General features: G+C 45.7%; 1 protein-coding gene across 1 annotated transcript in view; it reads right to left on the bottom strand.

Moving 5' to 3' along the window:
• Window positions 1-3,130: 3,130 nt before the first annotated feature.
• ADISSP (adipose secreted signaling protein) overlaps window positions 3,131-18,030 on the bottom strand; it is a 117,068-nt gene continuing 102,168 nt past the window's right edge. Inside the window, exons 5-6 of the mRNA XM_073611115.1 lie at window positions 16,941-17,063; window positions 3,131-6,931 (exon numbers count right to left, since the gene is read on the bottom strand). Of these exons, the coding sequence (XP_073467216.1) occupies window positions 6,831-6,931; window positions 16,941-17,063 (224 nt within the window). The 3' untranslated portion in view covers window positions 3,131-6,830. The remainder of the gene's footprint in view (window positions 6,932-16,940; window positions 17,064-18,030) is intronic.

Raw genomic sequence — 18,030 nt, forward strand, 5'->3', positions numbered from 1 at the left:
TTCAGCTTTAAATTTGTTTTTTGTGCAGACTAGCTTTAGAGTGCAAAGCAATCTTCGAACTGCATAATATGGAACAAAAAGAGGGTCCAGGTGCCACCCAAGAGATCTGGTCCATGGAAGCTCCAGCCCCTTCTTCACTTGAGATGTAAAGAAAACAGAGGCTGATGTTTCTTCAGCATTATCCTTACCATCCTGCCATATATATGCTGTTTAATCCATCGTAGGACCTCTCTGTATTACACAGATATAGAATAATAACAAAGGCAGAAGACATCTGGAGGGTCTACAGGAATTTGTGGATTCATGAAACAGCTAAAAGTAGACAAAAGCGGGCCAACCGATTAAGCTTAAGTTGGTGGACTATGGGCAAAAAAAAGAGAATATATAAATACACACACAATGCACGGTCACTAGCATTAGATTGTATCCAAACCCAAAATCAAAAATGTAATAAATTGCAGCTTTCCAGTCCTTAGATGTGATGGCTGCATTAGATTTCCTTTTTCCAGCTCGTGCTCCAGTCAGTAACACGCTTCTTGTACTAGGGCAACAATGCTTAATATCTGTACTGTATCTAAGGGACTACAAAACTACACAGGACTGGACTACAAAACACCCCCCCACCCGAAACATAGGAGGATGTCCTGTAGCCCACAGTGATGGTTAGAAGCAATGTAACCGATAAAGAGAGCAGCACAGGGAGATCACCTGACATCAATTTTGACAGGATCAAAAGGTTTCTCTTTTTATTTTACTCTTCTTCAAAAAGACATTGAATGGTATAGTTTAAAGTGGTTGTAAACTCTCCCCCACAACTTTGTCCCATGTGAATCAGCATAAAAAACCCTAATGAACACTGCTTGTAGATATCTCCTTACTTGCTTAGTGTTCTTTAGAATGACATCACTGAGCATGCCCAGATCTCCCCTGATTTACGGCACACTCTGTGTACTTGTCTATCTATGATGGACACAACACTAAAATCCCACAAGACTGCATAATCACTCAGAGCTTCCTACTACTCCCCATGTGACATCACATGGAGTGGAAAAAAAGGCATTGGACAGCATTACTGCAGTCTTAGCAGCTGAAGCTGCTAAGACTGACATAGGCAAACACTAGATAATTGGCACAAGTAAATACTATGCAATAAAACAAGTCAGCTATGAGCAGGGAAGCAGGGTTGCCATAGAAACGTTGGATTGAGAAGGAGGCTTGGTTAACAGTACAGGAAGTGCTCAATGTAAGGGCGGAAACACACTCCACTGTGGACTCAGAAAACAATACTTAAGATGGCGCTGCCTTACACCTGGAAACAAGTTTTTTAAAGTTTCTTTAAACAGTAATTTGTGATTTGGGCTGGATTACAGTGGCTATAGTTTGATAATTACTTATTACAATGGACTAAATGAAAAGAAGCATCAGAGTGGGAGAGTTTACTTCCTCTGGGTGAAAAAGCTGCAAATATAAAATTCATGGTGAGGGTTTACATATCAGTTAACACCGTGTTTTTTTGTTTCACAGAGTACCCCCTGTAGCAGCTTTTCTGATAATCCTCTTCAAAGATGTCAATCATTTAAAAGTGTGACAACGCTGTATACTCTGCAATATAATCGCTCTGCGGCATTGTCAGCCTGGGAACAGGGTAGACTTGGATGGACTTTAAATGCACTTATGCTTTTTGCCCCCTTTCCCTGAGATGACCTGACCCAACGTACCCTCCATAGATGTATACTTACATTACCCTAATCAGATGTCTGGTGTTGGTTTACCGAGCAGCACAAACCTTCACTGTCCTGGGCGCACCTGTTACAACTATAGCTCAGGGGTCCCCCAACCCCCCCCCCCGGGCCGCAGACCAGTACCGGTCCATGGCCTGTCAGACGCCGAACCGCACTCCCTCCTGAATCCCTTCAGCTACTGCGCATGTGCTGGCTTAGTGAAACAATCAGGAAAAAGCCAAGTGCCAAGACAAAGATTTCCCTGAAAGCAAATGCCAGGCAGTGGCGATCCCCGGCACCACACAGGGGGATACAGGATACAGGATTGATCCCCAGGGAAAACACTGGTGGGGGTTGCAGATCTCCTCTGCTCATACACTGCAGGGAGAAAACGGCATCTGCCGGCAGGTGACCGTGGCAAGCGATGCACTGCATCTTGCGGCAGGCCACTACGGCGAATGATAAGCCACGGGGTCCCAATGATTTTGCATTATGGGGAGTTAAAAGAGAAGTATGGGGTTTTTTTTTTTTTTCCTCCATTCATACTTACCTAAGTGGATGCAGCATCTCTCCCCCTGTGCCTCTACACTGAAAACCGAGTGATCAAACACTGTCGATCGCTCTGTTTAGAGAGCTCTGTGAGCAGAGAGCTGCAGGCTGTCAGTCACAGCTCTCTGCTCATCTCCCCCTCACGCTCATTGGAGTGCTGAGCTGTGGAGGGGCGGAGCGGGCCGTCTCAGCCTCTCAGTGGCTCGCTGGGAGGCTGAGACGGGTGTCAGTCCAGGCACCTGGCGGAATCCAGACTTTGTCGGGATGACGCGGTGCCTGGACTGATATCCGTGACGTCAGCAGAGAACGGACTTCAGTCCGCTCTCTGCTGAAAACAGGAGTCACAGGAGTACAAAACTACTTGCACGCATGCGATCCATAGGAGAAGCCCAGCCAAAACAAGCTTAGGTTGGACTTCTCCTTTAAAACCATTTCATGATATATAACAATGTAATAATAGAAATGATGCGCTTCAAATCATTGATGATTGATGCGCTAAGACCAGCCATTCCCCCGGCAACACCGCTAATAACCCCCTCTCCAGGTCCTTGGCAAAATTTTCTTCCATGAAACTGGTCCCCAGTGCCAAAAAGGTTGGGGACTGCTGCTATAGAATACTATGGGACCGTTTCCAGCGTCAGTACAAGGCCCAATAAAACTCTATGATGCATGGTCAGGACAATGAAGATGCGCACAACTGAATGATTTAGGTAATGGGGCAAAAAAGATAAGCAAGCAACAAACAAATCACAGCCCAACACAAATAACAATTTTTGTGTAACGGGGTAATGGTGCCAACCTAGGTTCATGGCCATTTACACACAAAGTCTGCTCCCCAAGAAAGTTTCCAAGACAGTCTATTGTCTTACAGTGCAATATAACATCTGTTTATTTTCATCTCAGAAAAAGACAACTGTGCACATGGAAAAAAAAAACAATATGAGCAAAAAATATACAATGCTACAGACTGCGAGAGTTTGAGTTAAAAAAATTTAAGTTTTTTTTATTTTAAGCTTTTTTGAAGGACCAAGGTCACACTTAAGATGTTCAGAATAGGAAGTAAAGAGGTTCTCTAGTATAGAATTAAAACTATGATTTAGCACTGAGCCCATTAGATCCCACAGGAGAACCAAGGGCATGCGTGAGGTCCATCCTTATCTGAAGTCACCTGAGAGGAGCTTGTTGGTAGAGCTGATTGTATCATAGACAACAATTTAGTTTGATGAGTATCTATGGTGATGTGTCCTCCAACATCCCAACTGCTTTCAGATAAGGTCCTCCGAAGCCCCCTTCATTCTATGGATACCTTGGGTTTGAGTCACTCAGCCAGAATCAGAACATAGATAAAAAAAAAAAAAACATCTGGATGTCATATACATGTTCCAGGCCAGTGACTCAAAAGTACTGAAGCCACATAGAGATGACAGTCCAGTAGCGAGAATTTTCAGAACAAGGCAGACCTTAATGGCAGATTCTGTTGGAAAAATAATAGCAACCTGTTCTGTAAGAGGAAACGTCTATGGGCACATCCAATTTTATTTTCACTGCTTTGGGTGCACTCATTATGCATGTACCATTTTACAGCCTGAAGCAATGACAATCCAACACTACAAGCAGTTCTGCCATTGTGGCAAGAAACCCAAGGCATCTGATGCAACAAATGCATAGACCAGCATTTTAAAGCCGATCAATTTTCTAGGAATTATTGGCATTCAATGGAGCACATGTTTCCTTCACTACCACCATGGCCTTACAGACATGATGGGTTGGATGTTCTTGTATTAGCCAACCAATAATCAGGCAGAGTTGAGTTTAACAAAAGGGCAACAAGTGTTTTGCAGCCAATGAAAGAACTGCAATTTTCTACTTGGAAAATCAACAATCAAATCCTCAAAAGACAGATATAGTGAAGGTTATGAGTACTTGCTACATTCAGACACTGTGACCAGGTTACCTTTGCTACAGCTCTGCAGGAGTTCCTTACTGCTTTTTAGTCAACTCCAGTACAGCCAAAGGGCTTAGGCACACAGGCATATAACACGCGGTGTTCAGATTCATACAATTTTTTGGGGATCTGAATGCGGCAGAATTGTATGCTATGGGCCCATTCATACAGCTATGTTTTGTATGTAGCATTTAGAGGAGTAAATCATAAACAAGAAAACCCTGCACCGGCAGTTAAATTTTGACCGTATTTTATATGGTTTACACGTGTAAACGGACATGGCCATATGCATTGCTGTCACTGCTTAGCATGGGGAAGGTGTAAACCATGTGCAAGTAGTGGCAGCAGTGCAAAATGACATCAAGCTCCACCCATTCTGAATAACGAGGTCATTCTGTACCTGGGCTGCCTCCTACATATTGTTTATGTTTACATCTCCCTCTGACCCCGAGTCATTCAGTAGTGCAAAATGACCTTGGCCTTCAGACATTCTGCTCCTGCATCACCAACCGTTGTCTAGTAAATTACTCATTAGGGCCAAGGGATGTAAACTGTGTATGCAGCAGCGGTGGTGTAAGCATGAGCTCATTCTGCAACTGTGCCATCACCCACACACGGTTTATGTTTACATCTCTCCGTGGTCCTGAATGAGTCCTTACCCTAGGAAGCAGTAGTGGTGCAAACTAACCTTGGCCTTCAGAATGCAGCTGTCATTCTGCATCTGTGCCGCTGCCTACACATTGTTTAGGTTTTCATCTCTCGTTGGCACTAAATGAGTTGCTCACTAGGCAAAATGACCTTGGCCTTCAGAATGAATGAAGACTGAGGTCATTCTGCTGCTGTGCCGCTGCTTGGGAAATGACTCATTCAGGGCCAAGGAGAGGTGTAAACATAAACAATGTGTAGGCAGTGCCTTCAGCATGAAGCAATTCTGTACCTGTGCCACCGCCTACACATTGTGTGTACATCAACCCCCTGGTCCTGAATGAGCCATTTACTAGGCAGCGTTGAAAATGACCTAAGCCTTCCATCATTTGGAATGAATCAAGGCATAGTTCATTCTGTGTCTTCATTGCTTCCTACTAAATTACTCATTCAGGGCCAGGGGGGGATATAAAACAATGTGTAGGCAACAGCAGCAGTGCAAGCACACAAATGACCCCTCAGCCTTTGTGAATGAGGTTATTGTGCACCTGTGCTGCAGCTTACACATTTGTATGTCTCCCCCTGGGCCCTGAATTAACCATCCAATCTGCAGTGGTGAAAAATGACCTTGGCCTTTAAAACGATGATGTCATTCTGCATCTGTGCTGCCGCTGCTGCCTACACATTGTTTATATTTACATCATCTCCAGACCTGAATGGGCCATTCATTAGGCAGCAGAGGTGGTACAAAATGACCCTGGCGTTAACTATGACGTCATCCTGCATCTGTGCTGCCGCCGCTGCCTACACATTGTTTACGTTTACATCTCCTTCAGCCCTGAATGGACCATTCATTAGGCAACGGCGGTGGTGCAAAATGACCCTGACCTTCAGAACTGTGATGTCATTCTGCATCTGTGCTGCCGCCGCTGCCTACACGTTGTTTATGTTAACATCTCCCCCGGGCCCTAAATAAAACAATCCACTAGGCGGTGGTGCAAAAATGACCATGGCCTTTAGTCATTTAGACTGACTGAAAGCAGAGTCCATTTTGTGACTGCACCACCACCGCCTAGTCAATGACTCATTCAGGGTCAAGGGGATATGTATAACAAATGTATAGGCATCGGCGGCAGTGCAGGCGCAGAATGACCTTGGACTTTCAGTCAACCTAGATAAATGAATATACGTAGCATGCATCTCAACTCAAATGTGCTTATATATGGCTGTATACGTTGAGATGCACTACAGACAACAGGCCAATTCTTATGCAGGATATTGCTGCCAGCAAGATCATCCCTAAATTTACATGACGTGTGCATAAAGTCTAGGTGCCACAACGTTCAGATCCATCGCATCTCATCAATTTACTGGACGATATAAGGCCACCACAAAAATGAAGGAATAATTTCACATTGTACCTCAGGTCAGCTTATAGGCTAGCCTCTACCACGTACTACATTGAATATTTAGAAGGAACATTAAACTACACATGGCGACGGTTAATAGCGGCTTACAGTTGCAAGTTGAACAAACTTTATTGGACAATCACGTGAAGTGCAGCAACTGTTCTGGAGGGCCAACGTGTAGACCTTGTATATGAAGTGTCTGGTATGGTACTGTGGGTGTCCTCTCTCACAACCAATGTGCTTCTTTCTATCATGCTCTAACCAGCATCTATAAAAAAGGAGAAGCCGATTGGCTGTTAGGACATGACAGACACACACCCGTCCGGCCAGACACCACAAACACAAGGGCCTACAGTGCGAGGGGGTATAAAAAGCCAAAGATTACACGCCAATCCTTTTACGTAACCCATTCACCTTCTCCCGCCACAGACATCCTGTAACAAACCCATCGGAGGAAAAGGCTCCCATCTAATCCCTACTATTCCAATGGCTATTTTAGAGGTTTGGTTGTTTTAAAAAGCAGAGCAGCACAATAAAAAGAGAAGAAAGTCCGTCAGCAACTCAGTCAAATCCATGCCAATCACTCTGCTCCGAATCGTACTCTGGCTCCGCCCCAATACATCGGACGCCTTCCAGCAGCATGGGAGTACCATGATGGCGGTCTGCAAGAAAGAAAAAAAAAAAAAGTCATTTATTTACAAATTATTTACAAATAAAAAGCGACAGAATAAAAATCGAGTCCCGGGCATTAAAACCCAAAACCCAAGTCCCAGGCATTAACCACTTGCCGCCCCAGGTACGTAAATGGATGTCCTTGGGTTTCAGTGGTTATACAGGGATGATGCCTACACTTACAAGCATTCTTCTCAGCCGGCGATTCTCTTTTTTGCAGAAGTGATCTGAGTGGCTAATTAGCCACTCGATCACTTCTGTGAGTGGCGGAAAGGGGTCCCACCCCCCTCCCGCAGCTGCCTTTCCCGGGCTCTCCTGTCCCATTGCGTTGCCTGGGAGCAATGCGGCTGGCGGCGATGGCTGCCCTAAACAGAGACAGGAACTGACGTGGTTCCCCTCTCTCTGTAACCTTTGCTTTCCCCCCAAAAAAATTGCATTTGAAAAACCGCTGCGCAAATCCCGTGTGACATAAAAAAAAATTGCAACATTGGTGTTATTTTGCTGCCCCCCAAAATAATGACAATCAGCTGTCACTGGTTTGGAATGAGTAGTGCACTGCTCTATGCACACTACAAATCCCATCCATTCATAGTCTAGTCCATGGATTCGCAACTTGTGCAGCCCCCCCCCCCCCCACCCATTGCAGAACTACAAGTCCCATGAGGATTGCAAGGCTGACAGGCACAAGCATGACTCCCAAAGGCAGAGGTATGATGGGACTTGTAGTTCTGCAACAGCTGGAGGGCCAGAGGTTCAGCACTCATGGTCTAGTCCAGGGATATGCAATTAGCGGACCTCCAGCTGTTGCAAAACTACAAGTCTCATCATGCCTCTGGGTGTCATGCTTGTGGCTGTCAGAGTCTTGCTTTGCCTCATGGGACTTGTAGTTCTGCAACAGCTGGAGGTTTGCTAATTGCATATCCCTGGTGAAGTCCATCTCACTAGTGAGAAAGAGGGTGGCTACATCCCTGCATACAATGGGACCATGACCACCCTCTAACAGACAGAGTTAAGAACACAAAATTAAATAGATTTTTTTATTTTTATTTAAACCAGTTTAGTGTCACTTTAAGGAAGGGGGGCACATTCAATAAATAGACCTTGTCTAAAGTACAAGGTCCGCTACAAAAACAGAAAAACCAACACTAGATTTCCTAATAGCTTAGTTACCAGGAGAATAACAGGATATTTCTGCGTTTCTTGGTCTGCGTCCAGGCTGAAAGGATTCATCGGTCGGACTGTACAGAATCATTAACACGTGTGTAATACACGAAGACAGAGTGTTCTACCATCATTAACGTCTCCTAAATTGATACTAAGTGAGCCTGATGAGTTTTTTTTTTTTTTTTTAACGAGACTATGGAAAAAAAAAATGATGGTAGAGTCCAAAGTACAGTCATTTAGAGCAGCCAGATAGATATCGGATTATATTGTAGCGTGAAGGTAGATGTAAACCCAGTCACTAAATTGTCATACAAGCTTTACCAGGTTCTTTTCAAAAAAATATATTAAAAAGGTTTTTAAAAACTGCAGCTTTCATTAAAATACTTGGTGATCCTCCTATGAAGGTCCTTGTTCAGGCACTTTGTTACAGGGTGACAACCAGCGGCGGCCCGTCCAAAAAAAAATAGAAAAAAAAAAAAATGTTCGTTAAGTGCACTGCGTTCGGGCACCGGACACAATGCACTATGGGAAGCGCTACATCAATGCAATCACGAGATTGCAGACGAGATGCTTCATTTGCAGGCTTTTGACCCGCTTTGTGGCGCATTCCAAAGTACCGAACAGCTTCCGCCCTTAATATTACGGGAGCTTTGTTCTTCTAGTTAACTGGTCATTTCCGGTTTCCATATGCTAGTGGTGAACCGGAAGTGACACAGGCAGCTCCGTGGAACGCATGGCCCGAGCGGAGCTGCCTGGTGAGGCTGCGCTCCATGGGGCACACACTGAGGCTGCGCTCCATGGGGCACACACTGAGGCTGCGCTCCATGGGGCACACACTGAGGCTGCGCTCCATGGGGCACACACTGAGGCTGCGCTCCATGGGGCAGAGTGTGGCTGCAATTGATGGTACAGTGAGGCTGAAATTGATGTTTTTTTGTCCAGAATTTTTCAGTTTGTTTGCACCCCCCCCAAAAAATTTTGAGTACCAGCCGCTCCTCAGAAAAGTTGCTTCTTTAGAGATATGATGAGGGAAAAGAAATATAGCCCACTGCTCAGACAGCTGGGGTGGTGACCAGATAAGAATTATTTCTTTCCAGACTGAATTCTGGTAATGAGAATGGTCTATTAAAGGTGGCATAGGGCACACTAATGCATAAAGATCTCCACCATCCCCAGAACATGTAGAGTAATCTGTTGGCTTTTACTGCCCACAAAAAGTAGACGTTAGGCTTTTCATAGGACCCACCACCACCTTCCGTTACCCCTCAGGACCCACCACCACCACCCTCCATTTTCTCCTCAGAACCAAAGGCCACCCTCCATTTACACGATTCTAAATTTTAAAAACTACGATTATCACTGCCAAGAATTGGACTCCTCAGAAAAGTTGCTTTTTGGAGAAGTGAAGGAAAAGACATTAACCACAAAGCTCAGACAGCTGGGGTAGTGACCAAATAGGACTTATTTCTTGCCAAACTGGCATTCAGTAGTGAGAAAGGTCCATGTTGGCATAGTGAAAGGGCTCACCAATGGATCATGATCTCCATTATGCCTAGAAAACATGTAGATTTGCTTTTATTAACCAAAGAAAAGAGACTTTAGTCGTTCCATAGGACCCACCATCACCCTCTGTTCCCCCTTAGGAACCCCTGCCATACTCGCATTCCCCCTCAGGAGCAACTGCCACCCTCTGTTCTCCCTCAGGATCCACCACCATCTTCCTAGTCTCCCTAGGATCCACAACCACCCTCTGTTACCCCTCAGGAACCACGATCATGCTCCTTTTTTTCCCCCCTATTTTACATTTAAAAGATAGGATTCTTACACTGCCAAGAATTGGACTCTTCAGAAAAGTTGCTTCTTTGGAAAAAAAACAAAGCCAAGGATTGGAAAACTGGGGCAGTGACCAAAACGTATTTCTTGCTAAACTTGTTTTCGGTTATGAGAGGGGTCTAATAAAGTTGGCATAGTGAAAAGGCATACCAGTGAAAAACGATCAGCCGAAAACTGTTTTTTCATTCGGCCAATAGCAAAAAACAGCTGATACCGAAAGGGGGCGGGGTCAGCCCCGGGTGCCGCCCATTCCCTCCTCCCCCCCTACTCGCCGCGATCTCCACATGTCACGGAGCTGAATTGTCCGGGCCGTAGCAACAATATTCCGCTTCCTGTGATAGGCGGCACACTGATCCAATGGAGGGACATTGAATGAGTGTGACGTGATCACAGGAGGCGGGACATTGTTACTGCGGTCCGGGCAATTCAAACCCTGCTCCATGACACGCGGAGATCGCCGCTCTGATACGGGTACAGGCATGCTGCATATGATGAACACTGGTGAGGCTGCTGGGCACAGGCAGGCTGCATATGATGGGCACTGGTGAGGCTCCTGGGCACAGGCATGCTGCATATGACGGGCACTGGTGAGGCTGCTGGGCACAGGCATGCTGCATATGACGGGCACTGGTGAGGCTGCTGGGCACTGGTAGGCTGCATATGACGGGCACTGGTGAGGCTGCTGGGCACTGGTAGGCTGCATATGACGGGCACTGGTGAGGCTGCTGGGCACTGGTAGGCTGCATATGACGGGCACTGGTGAGGCTGCTGGGCACTGGTAGGCTGCATATGACGGGCACTGGTGAGGCTGCTGGGCACTGGTAGGCTGCATATGATGGGCACTGGTGAGGCTGCTGGGCACAGGCAGGTTGCATATGATGGGCACTGGTGAGGCTGCTGGGCACAGGCAGGCTGCATATGATGGGCACTGGTGAGGCTGCTGGGCAAAGGCAGGCTGCATATGACGGGCACTGGTAGGCTGCAAATGATGGGCACTGGTGAGGCTACTGGGTACTGGTAGGCTGCATATGACGGGCACTGGTGAGGGCTATTGGGCACTGGTGGGCTGCATATGACAGGCACTGGTGAGGTTGCTGGGCACAGGCAGGCTGCAAACGACAGGCACTGGTGAGGCTGCATTGATCTCCTGTATCATGTCTGCAGTCTCTGACCATCTCCTGTATCATATCTGCTAGAGGTTCATCAAATGGAAATTTTGCTAATACTATTAGTAATGTGTTTAAGTTTAAGTAAGAGATTGCAAACATGATAGAAGAGATGGTTAGAGACTGCAGTCTGCATTTTTCTTGACCTTTCTTACACTAAAGGTGCCAATAATGGCAAACAATAAATTCATATTAATTTAAATTGATATTAATTAAAAAGTTGAATACAATTATATATAAAAATAATATACCGTATATATATATATATATTTATTTTTAAACTGTCATTTTCAGTATCGGTTTCGGCACCAACATTTCCATTTGGTGCACCCCTACTAGGAACATGTGTAGATTAATCGGTTTGCTTTTATTAATCACAGAAAGTAGACGTTAAGCTTTTCATAGACCCTATTGTAACACTGTCCTTTCATGACCCACCTCCACCTTTCCTCCTCAGAACCATCCGTCACCCTCTGTACCACTTCAGGGACCCACCACAACCCTCTATTGCCCCTCAGGAACAAACCACCACCTTTCACTTCCCCCCTCCTCCTCAGGCACAAACCACCACCACCTTCTCTTCCCCCTCAGGAACAAACCACCACTATTCTCCGTATACCCTACACTAAAATAAAAATTACAATTCTTACACTTCGAAGAATTGGGCTCTCCAGAAAAGTTGCTTTACCAATGATGATTTCTTTCTAAACCGGCTTTCGATAAGGAGACAGGTTTGCTACCAATGGATTATTGAATAAACTACATGTTCTAGGGTTGGTGGAGATTGGATCATGATCTCCTCCAACCCTAGAACTTGTAGTTTATTCAGTTGGCTCTTATTAACCACAGAAAGTAGACTTTAGGCTTTTCATAGCCTTTGTAGCACCCTCTACATAGGTAGGTGCCAAGTTGGGATTTTTGGTGAGTAGCTAAAATTTAGGCAGGCCTGGCTGGCAGCCAGGCCGGTTTGGTTTGGTTTGTGTGGGCTGGGAGTAGCTCAGAGTTTAGCAGCTGGTGACTCACAGGCAGCCCCACTGAGACCTCCCTCTTTCTTCTAGAGGATTCTAGAGGGAGAGAATGAGAGGACAGGTGGAGCTTTCTGGGGTGTTCTAAGGAGCCCTGACCAATCCCCAACCTGGATTGGCAGGAGGCATGCCTTCTTAAATACCTAGAGTCAGCCCAACTCGGGAGGAGTAGTCGGGTGGAAAAAGTGGAGACGGAGTACTAGGCTGTCGGGGTTCTCCAGTCTGGGGGGGTGGGGGTGGTGAGCCTAGGTTCAGGTGCAGGACAGAGCCCTCCAGAAAAATCGTGGAGGCTCTGAACAGGAGTCACAGGAGGAACAAGAGAGGACAGCAGGAGCTAGTACTGCCGGGCAAGTCTTCAGGAGGGAACCATCGGTCACAGCCAGGGGGGGGGGGGCGCGATGAATGACATGTGCAGTCGGGAGGACTTGGGAGGCACACCTGAAAGGACTGGGAGATTGCAGTCAGAGCTGGGTGCAGAGCCAGTAGTATGGACTGCAATGTCATGGGCAGTGAAGTCGGGCAGCTGCAGCCAGGAGGAGGACTGACTATACAATCCACCGATTGTTCTTAAATCTTCTGGGCATCCAAAATCCCCTGAGCATCCAAGTTTAGCAGCTGGTGACTAATCCAGGTTGGGGATTGGTCAGGGCTCCTTAGAACACCCCAGACAGCTCTACCTCTCCTAGAATCCTCTATAACAGGCATGTCCAAAGTCCGGCCCGCGTTCCGGTTTCGGATGACCCGCCTGGTGATTTTGACATATATATCTTTTGTGGCCCCCAACGAATCCCCGAGCGCCGGGGGCCACAAAAGATAAATGCTGGCTGCCTTGGAGAGGACAGGACGAGCGCCGCACATACAGGAATATTTCCTGTTTACACGGCGTCCTGTGTGAATATTTCCTGTTTGCACACCGTCTCCTGAGCTGCCATTGGATACCTGTTCTGTCCATCACAGGAGGCGGGACTTTCAATTAAAGAGGCAGCCGAGAAAACAGGAGTTTCTCCTATATGTCAGTTGGCGCTCGTTCCACCCCCTCCCTGTCTCCTCAAGGCTGCAAATGGACATGAATCAGGCTGCACTGACGGAAATGATGAGTCTGAATTCATGGCAACGGAGTGGGTGCTGCATTCAAGGCAACGGAGTGGGTGCTGCATTCAAGGCAACGGAGTGGGTGCTGCATTCAAGGCAACGGAGTGGGTGCTGCATTCAAGGCAACGGAGTGGGTGCTGCATTCAAGGCAACGGAGTGGGTGCTGCATTCAAGGCAACGGAGTGGGTGCTGCATTCAAGGCAACGGAGTGGGTGCTGCATTCAAGGCAACGGAGTGGGTGCTGCATTCAAGGCAACGGAGCGGGTGCTGCATTCAAGGCAACGGAGTGGGTGCTGCATTCAAGGCAACGGAGCGGGTGCTGCATTCAAGGCAACGGAGTGGGTGCTGCATTCAAGGCAACGGAGTGGGTGCTGCATTCAAGGCAACGGAGTGGGTGCTGCATTCATGGCAATACGGTGGGTGCTGCATTCATGGCAATACGGTGGGTGCTGCATTCATGGCAATACGGTGGGTGCTGCATTCATGGCAATACGGTGGGTGCTGCATTCATGGCAATACGGTGGGTGCTGCATTCATGGCAATACGGTGGGTGCTGCATTCATGGCAATACGGTGGGTGCTGCATTCATGGCACTTGTGAGGCTGCAGATGGGCACTGATAAGGCTGCATTGATGGGCACTGGCCCTTATTTTGCGTCACAGTTCTTTATTTAAAATTTAAGATTTCTTCCCGAAACTTCCTTTTTAAAAAGTGAAGGTGCGTGTTATAAGCTGATAAATACGGTATATCCAAATAACACGCCCAAGCTCATCTCTTCACCACACACAGCACAAAGGCAGGAGAATTCTTGTTGGGCCGTGTATTGGTGCTCGAACGAACACACTTAGACCAAATTTTAATGGTTTAAAGAATGTCAGGCAAAATGGTCGGCCCTCACACATGTTCACTTCATCAAATCTGGCCCTCTTTGAAAAAAGTTTGGACACCCCTGCTCTAGAAGGAGGACTGCATACTAGCTCATTATGCCTTTGCATACAAGTTTTTGTTTTGTTTTTTCCCCCAGGGCATACAACTGCTTCAAATAGAAGATAGCTCAAGATAAATACTTTGTCATTGCAATGCAAATTACAATGAACATTCTATAAAAAGATAATAGAATTGTAAGCCATTTTGTACTTTCACGTGGTAAGACTGCGTTTCAGATCAGCTATACTAGTCGGTTGTAGGTTTTATACCTGAAATACGGAAGGGTTTTATTTTTTTGTTTTTTGTTTTTTTTTTTAAACATGCAAAAGTAGTCCTTAGCGGACTTTATTGAAGATTTACAAAGGCAAAAGATAGTAACCTAATGATGTTTGGGATAAATAGAGTGATGATAACTCCAGCATGCTGTAATGTAGGTATAACCGCACTGTGACACCGCCGGAGGCTGGAATCACACACTCACATCCCGGCATTAGCTGAGAGGTAATGGCATCTAAATTTGGATAATATCAATTTCCCGCATTGACTCTTATCCAAGCTTTCCGATGGAGCAGCTGCTACGAGCTTTTATCTGGTCTGGGCTGGGAGGGGCAAAGACTGACCAAGAGACAACTGACAGTATGGAAACCATAACAAGAAGAAGAGACTGGCATATTCCAGGGCAAACAAAACTGGCAAAAGCTTTAGTACTGGACGATATGGGGGGGGGGGGGGGGGGGGGGAACCATCAATGCACTCCAGAAATCCCCCATCTGCATTCATTTCCTTTATGCCTGTGTCTAGAATTCATTCCATCAATATCTCCCTATATTGTCACATATTCCGATGCACTGACAACATAGGAGTAAAAGAACACATCTCTGGGAACCCTTTAGATGAGCATGTTACTCCCTGCTAGGCACTGGATGATGGGGACTTTAGTTATGCTGTTCTGGTTAGATGCTTGGTCAGTGTTAATTAAGCGGGTATACACATGGTATCAATCAACTGATATGCACATAGCTAAAGACTACTCCGTGTAGTGGCCAGCTTTTTTGCTGCAACAACATGCACATCTAAAGGGTGCCAGGCAATGTATTCTTTCACTTCTTCAAGCAGCAGGAAGTCGACAAGAAGAGACTGGCCTATTCCAGGACAACCAGACTGCCAAAAGCTTTAGTATAGGACAATATGGGGGAAGAAGACCTTTGTAATCACTCCAGGAAATCCCCCATCTGCATTTATATCCTTTAGGCCTGTGCCTGGAAGTCATTCTTCCATCAATATATCCCTATATAGTCACATATTCAGATGCACTGACAACATAATGAGCCAGAGTAAAAGAACACATCAGCGGGATCCCTTTAGATGAGCATGTTCCTCCCTGCTGGTCACCGGATGATGGGGACTTTAGTTATGCTGTTCTGGTTAGGTGTTTGATCACTGTTTCTGAAGCAGGTATACACATGGGATCAATCAACTGATATGCACATAGCTAAAGTCTTCTCCATGTAGTGGCCAGCTCCCTCCCTGCAATAACACGCACACCGGAAGGGTGCCAGGCAATGTATACTTTCACTTCTGCAAGCAGCATGAAGTTGACAAGAGACTGGCATATTCCAGGACAAGACTGGCAAAAGCTTTAGTACAGGACAATATGGGGGTAAGAAGACCTTCGAATCACTCCATAAAATCCCCCATCTGCAATCATTTCCTTTATGCCTGTGTCTAGAAGTCATTCTGCTATCAAAATCTCCCTATATAGTCACATATTCAGAAGCAACAACAACATAATTAGCCTGAGTAAAAGAACACATCTCTGGGATCCCTTTAGACGAGCACGTTCCTCCCTGCTGTTGTGGTTAGGTGCTTGACCACTGTTCTTGAAGCTAGTATACACGATATCAATCAACTGATATGTACATAGCTAAAAAGTCTTCTCCATATAGTGGCCAGCTCCCTCCCCTGCAATGACATGCACACCTAAAGGGTGCCAGGCAATGTATTCTTTCACTTCTGCAAGCAGCATGAAGTTGACCAGAAGACACTGGCATATTCCAGGACAACCAGACTACCAAAAGCTTTAGTATAGGACAAAATGTGGGCAAAAAGACCTTCAAATCACTCCAGAAATCCACCATCTGCATTTATATCCTTTAGGCCTGTGTCTAGAAGTCATTCTTCTATCAATATCTCCCTATATAGTCACATATTCACATATGCACTGACAACATAATGAGCCAGAGTAAAAGAACACATCCGCAGGATCCCTTTAGATAAGCATGTTCCTCCATGCTGGTCACTGGATGATGGGGACTTTAGTTATGCTGTTCTGGTTAGACGTTTGATCGCTGTTCCTGAAGCAGGTATACACATGGTATCGATAAACTGATCTGCACATTACTATGGTCTACTTTTTTTTTTTTGGCCAGATCTCTCCCTGCAACAACATGCACACCTAAAGGGTGCCAGGCAATGTATTCTTTCACAAACAGCAAGAAGTTGACGCTTTACTCCCCGTGCTGGCCGTTATCAAAAACTGAAAAAAAAAAAAAAAAAAAACACAAACAGCTGCAGCTATATAGAGATGAACTGAGGATATGCGCACATTTTCAAAGTAAGAAAAAAATGATTTTAACAATACTAATTTTTAATATATTCTAATATATATATATATATATATATATATATATATATATATATATATATATATATATATATATAAAATATACACACACACATAGATATTTTATTGATACTTAATGTTATAATATTGACACTGGTATCACACTTACCCAATACTCGAGCCTGTACCGCCACCCTGAGGAAGGTTTTGTCATCAGTCTCACTGGTCAGGATCATCTCCTCTTTTACGACTCCCTCTTTATGTGCCGTGTACTCACATTTAATGCTGTGCCCTGCAGGGAAAGAGACATAAAAGATATAGCTTCCCAATAAAAAAAAAAAAAAAAAAAAAAAGTACATTTAAAAGCCGAGCTCCGGGCACAAAAACCTTCACCGAAATATATTCCTCAGTAAGCACAAAAAGACAAAAATCCACTTTGTGTGCCCCAAATGTCTTTGCCAACCCAGATATTACCTTGTAAAATGTAGCAATGAGCTTATCACTGGGCTGTACATAGCCTGTGCAGAGAGCAGAGCTGTGGGAGGGGCCCAGCAGGCTCCACCCCACTACAGAAAGCTGCAGGAGGGGGCGGCGACAAGACCAGTCACCCTGCACAAGGAGAGAGAGCAGCAGTGAGCGGTCTTCATTACAGGAAGTCTCACACTGGATTACTGCACAAATCTGGAAGAAATATTAAAGAAGAATGGAAGGGGCAGGGCGGGCCAGGCCAGTAAGGCTGATTGGTGTCTTTAATAGAAGCAACAGGAAAATGAGAGAAAGTAAAATATGAAAGCGCAGCCACAGGAGAGATCACAGGAAGAAGAAGAATTACAGCCAGCCGGCTCAGTGATTATCCCGCTGGAAAAAGGCAATTAGAGAAACACACACGGGGGGGGGCTTTTTATCGTTCTATATCACCGCCAGCAGCTCATCATCCCCCCTCCACCTCCTGTATACAGAGATTTGATCACAGCCTGTCTCATGACTCAGGTAGTGTCGTGTATTCCCAATACCAAATCAAAGACAGCACTGAGTACAGAGTCCCCACCCAAACACCACCGTGTCCTGGATGACACCACATCACACACGGAGTCACCGGGATAAACATGGCGGGAGCCGCTTGAAAGGATCAAGGCATTCAGGCTAGGTTCACATCTATGCAGGTTGCAGTTGATGCATTTCAGGTACATTCTTTAAAACATGCGTTTGACGCTTTCTTTTTTTTTTGGTCAATAGGAAAGTATGAGAGTTCTGGTTAT

This window comes from Aquarana catesbeiana, linkage group LG01 (assembly GCF_042186555.1).
Source record: "Aquarana catesbeiana isolate 2022-GZ linkage group LG01, ASM4218655v1, whole genome shotgun sequence".
In the NCBI taxonomy this organism is placed as follows: domain Eukaryota; kingdom Metazoa; phylum Chordata; class Amphibia; order Anura; family Ranidae; genus Aquarana; species Aquarana catesbeiana.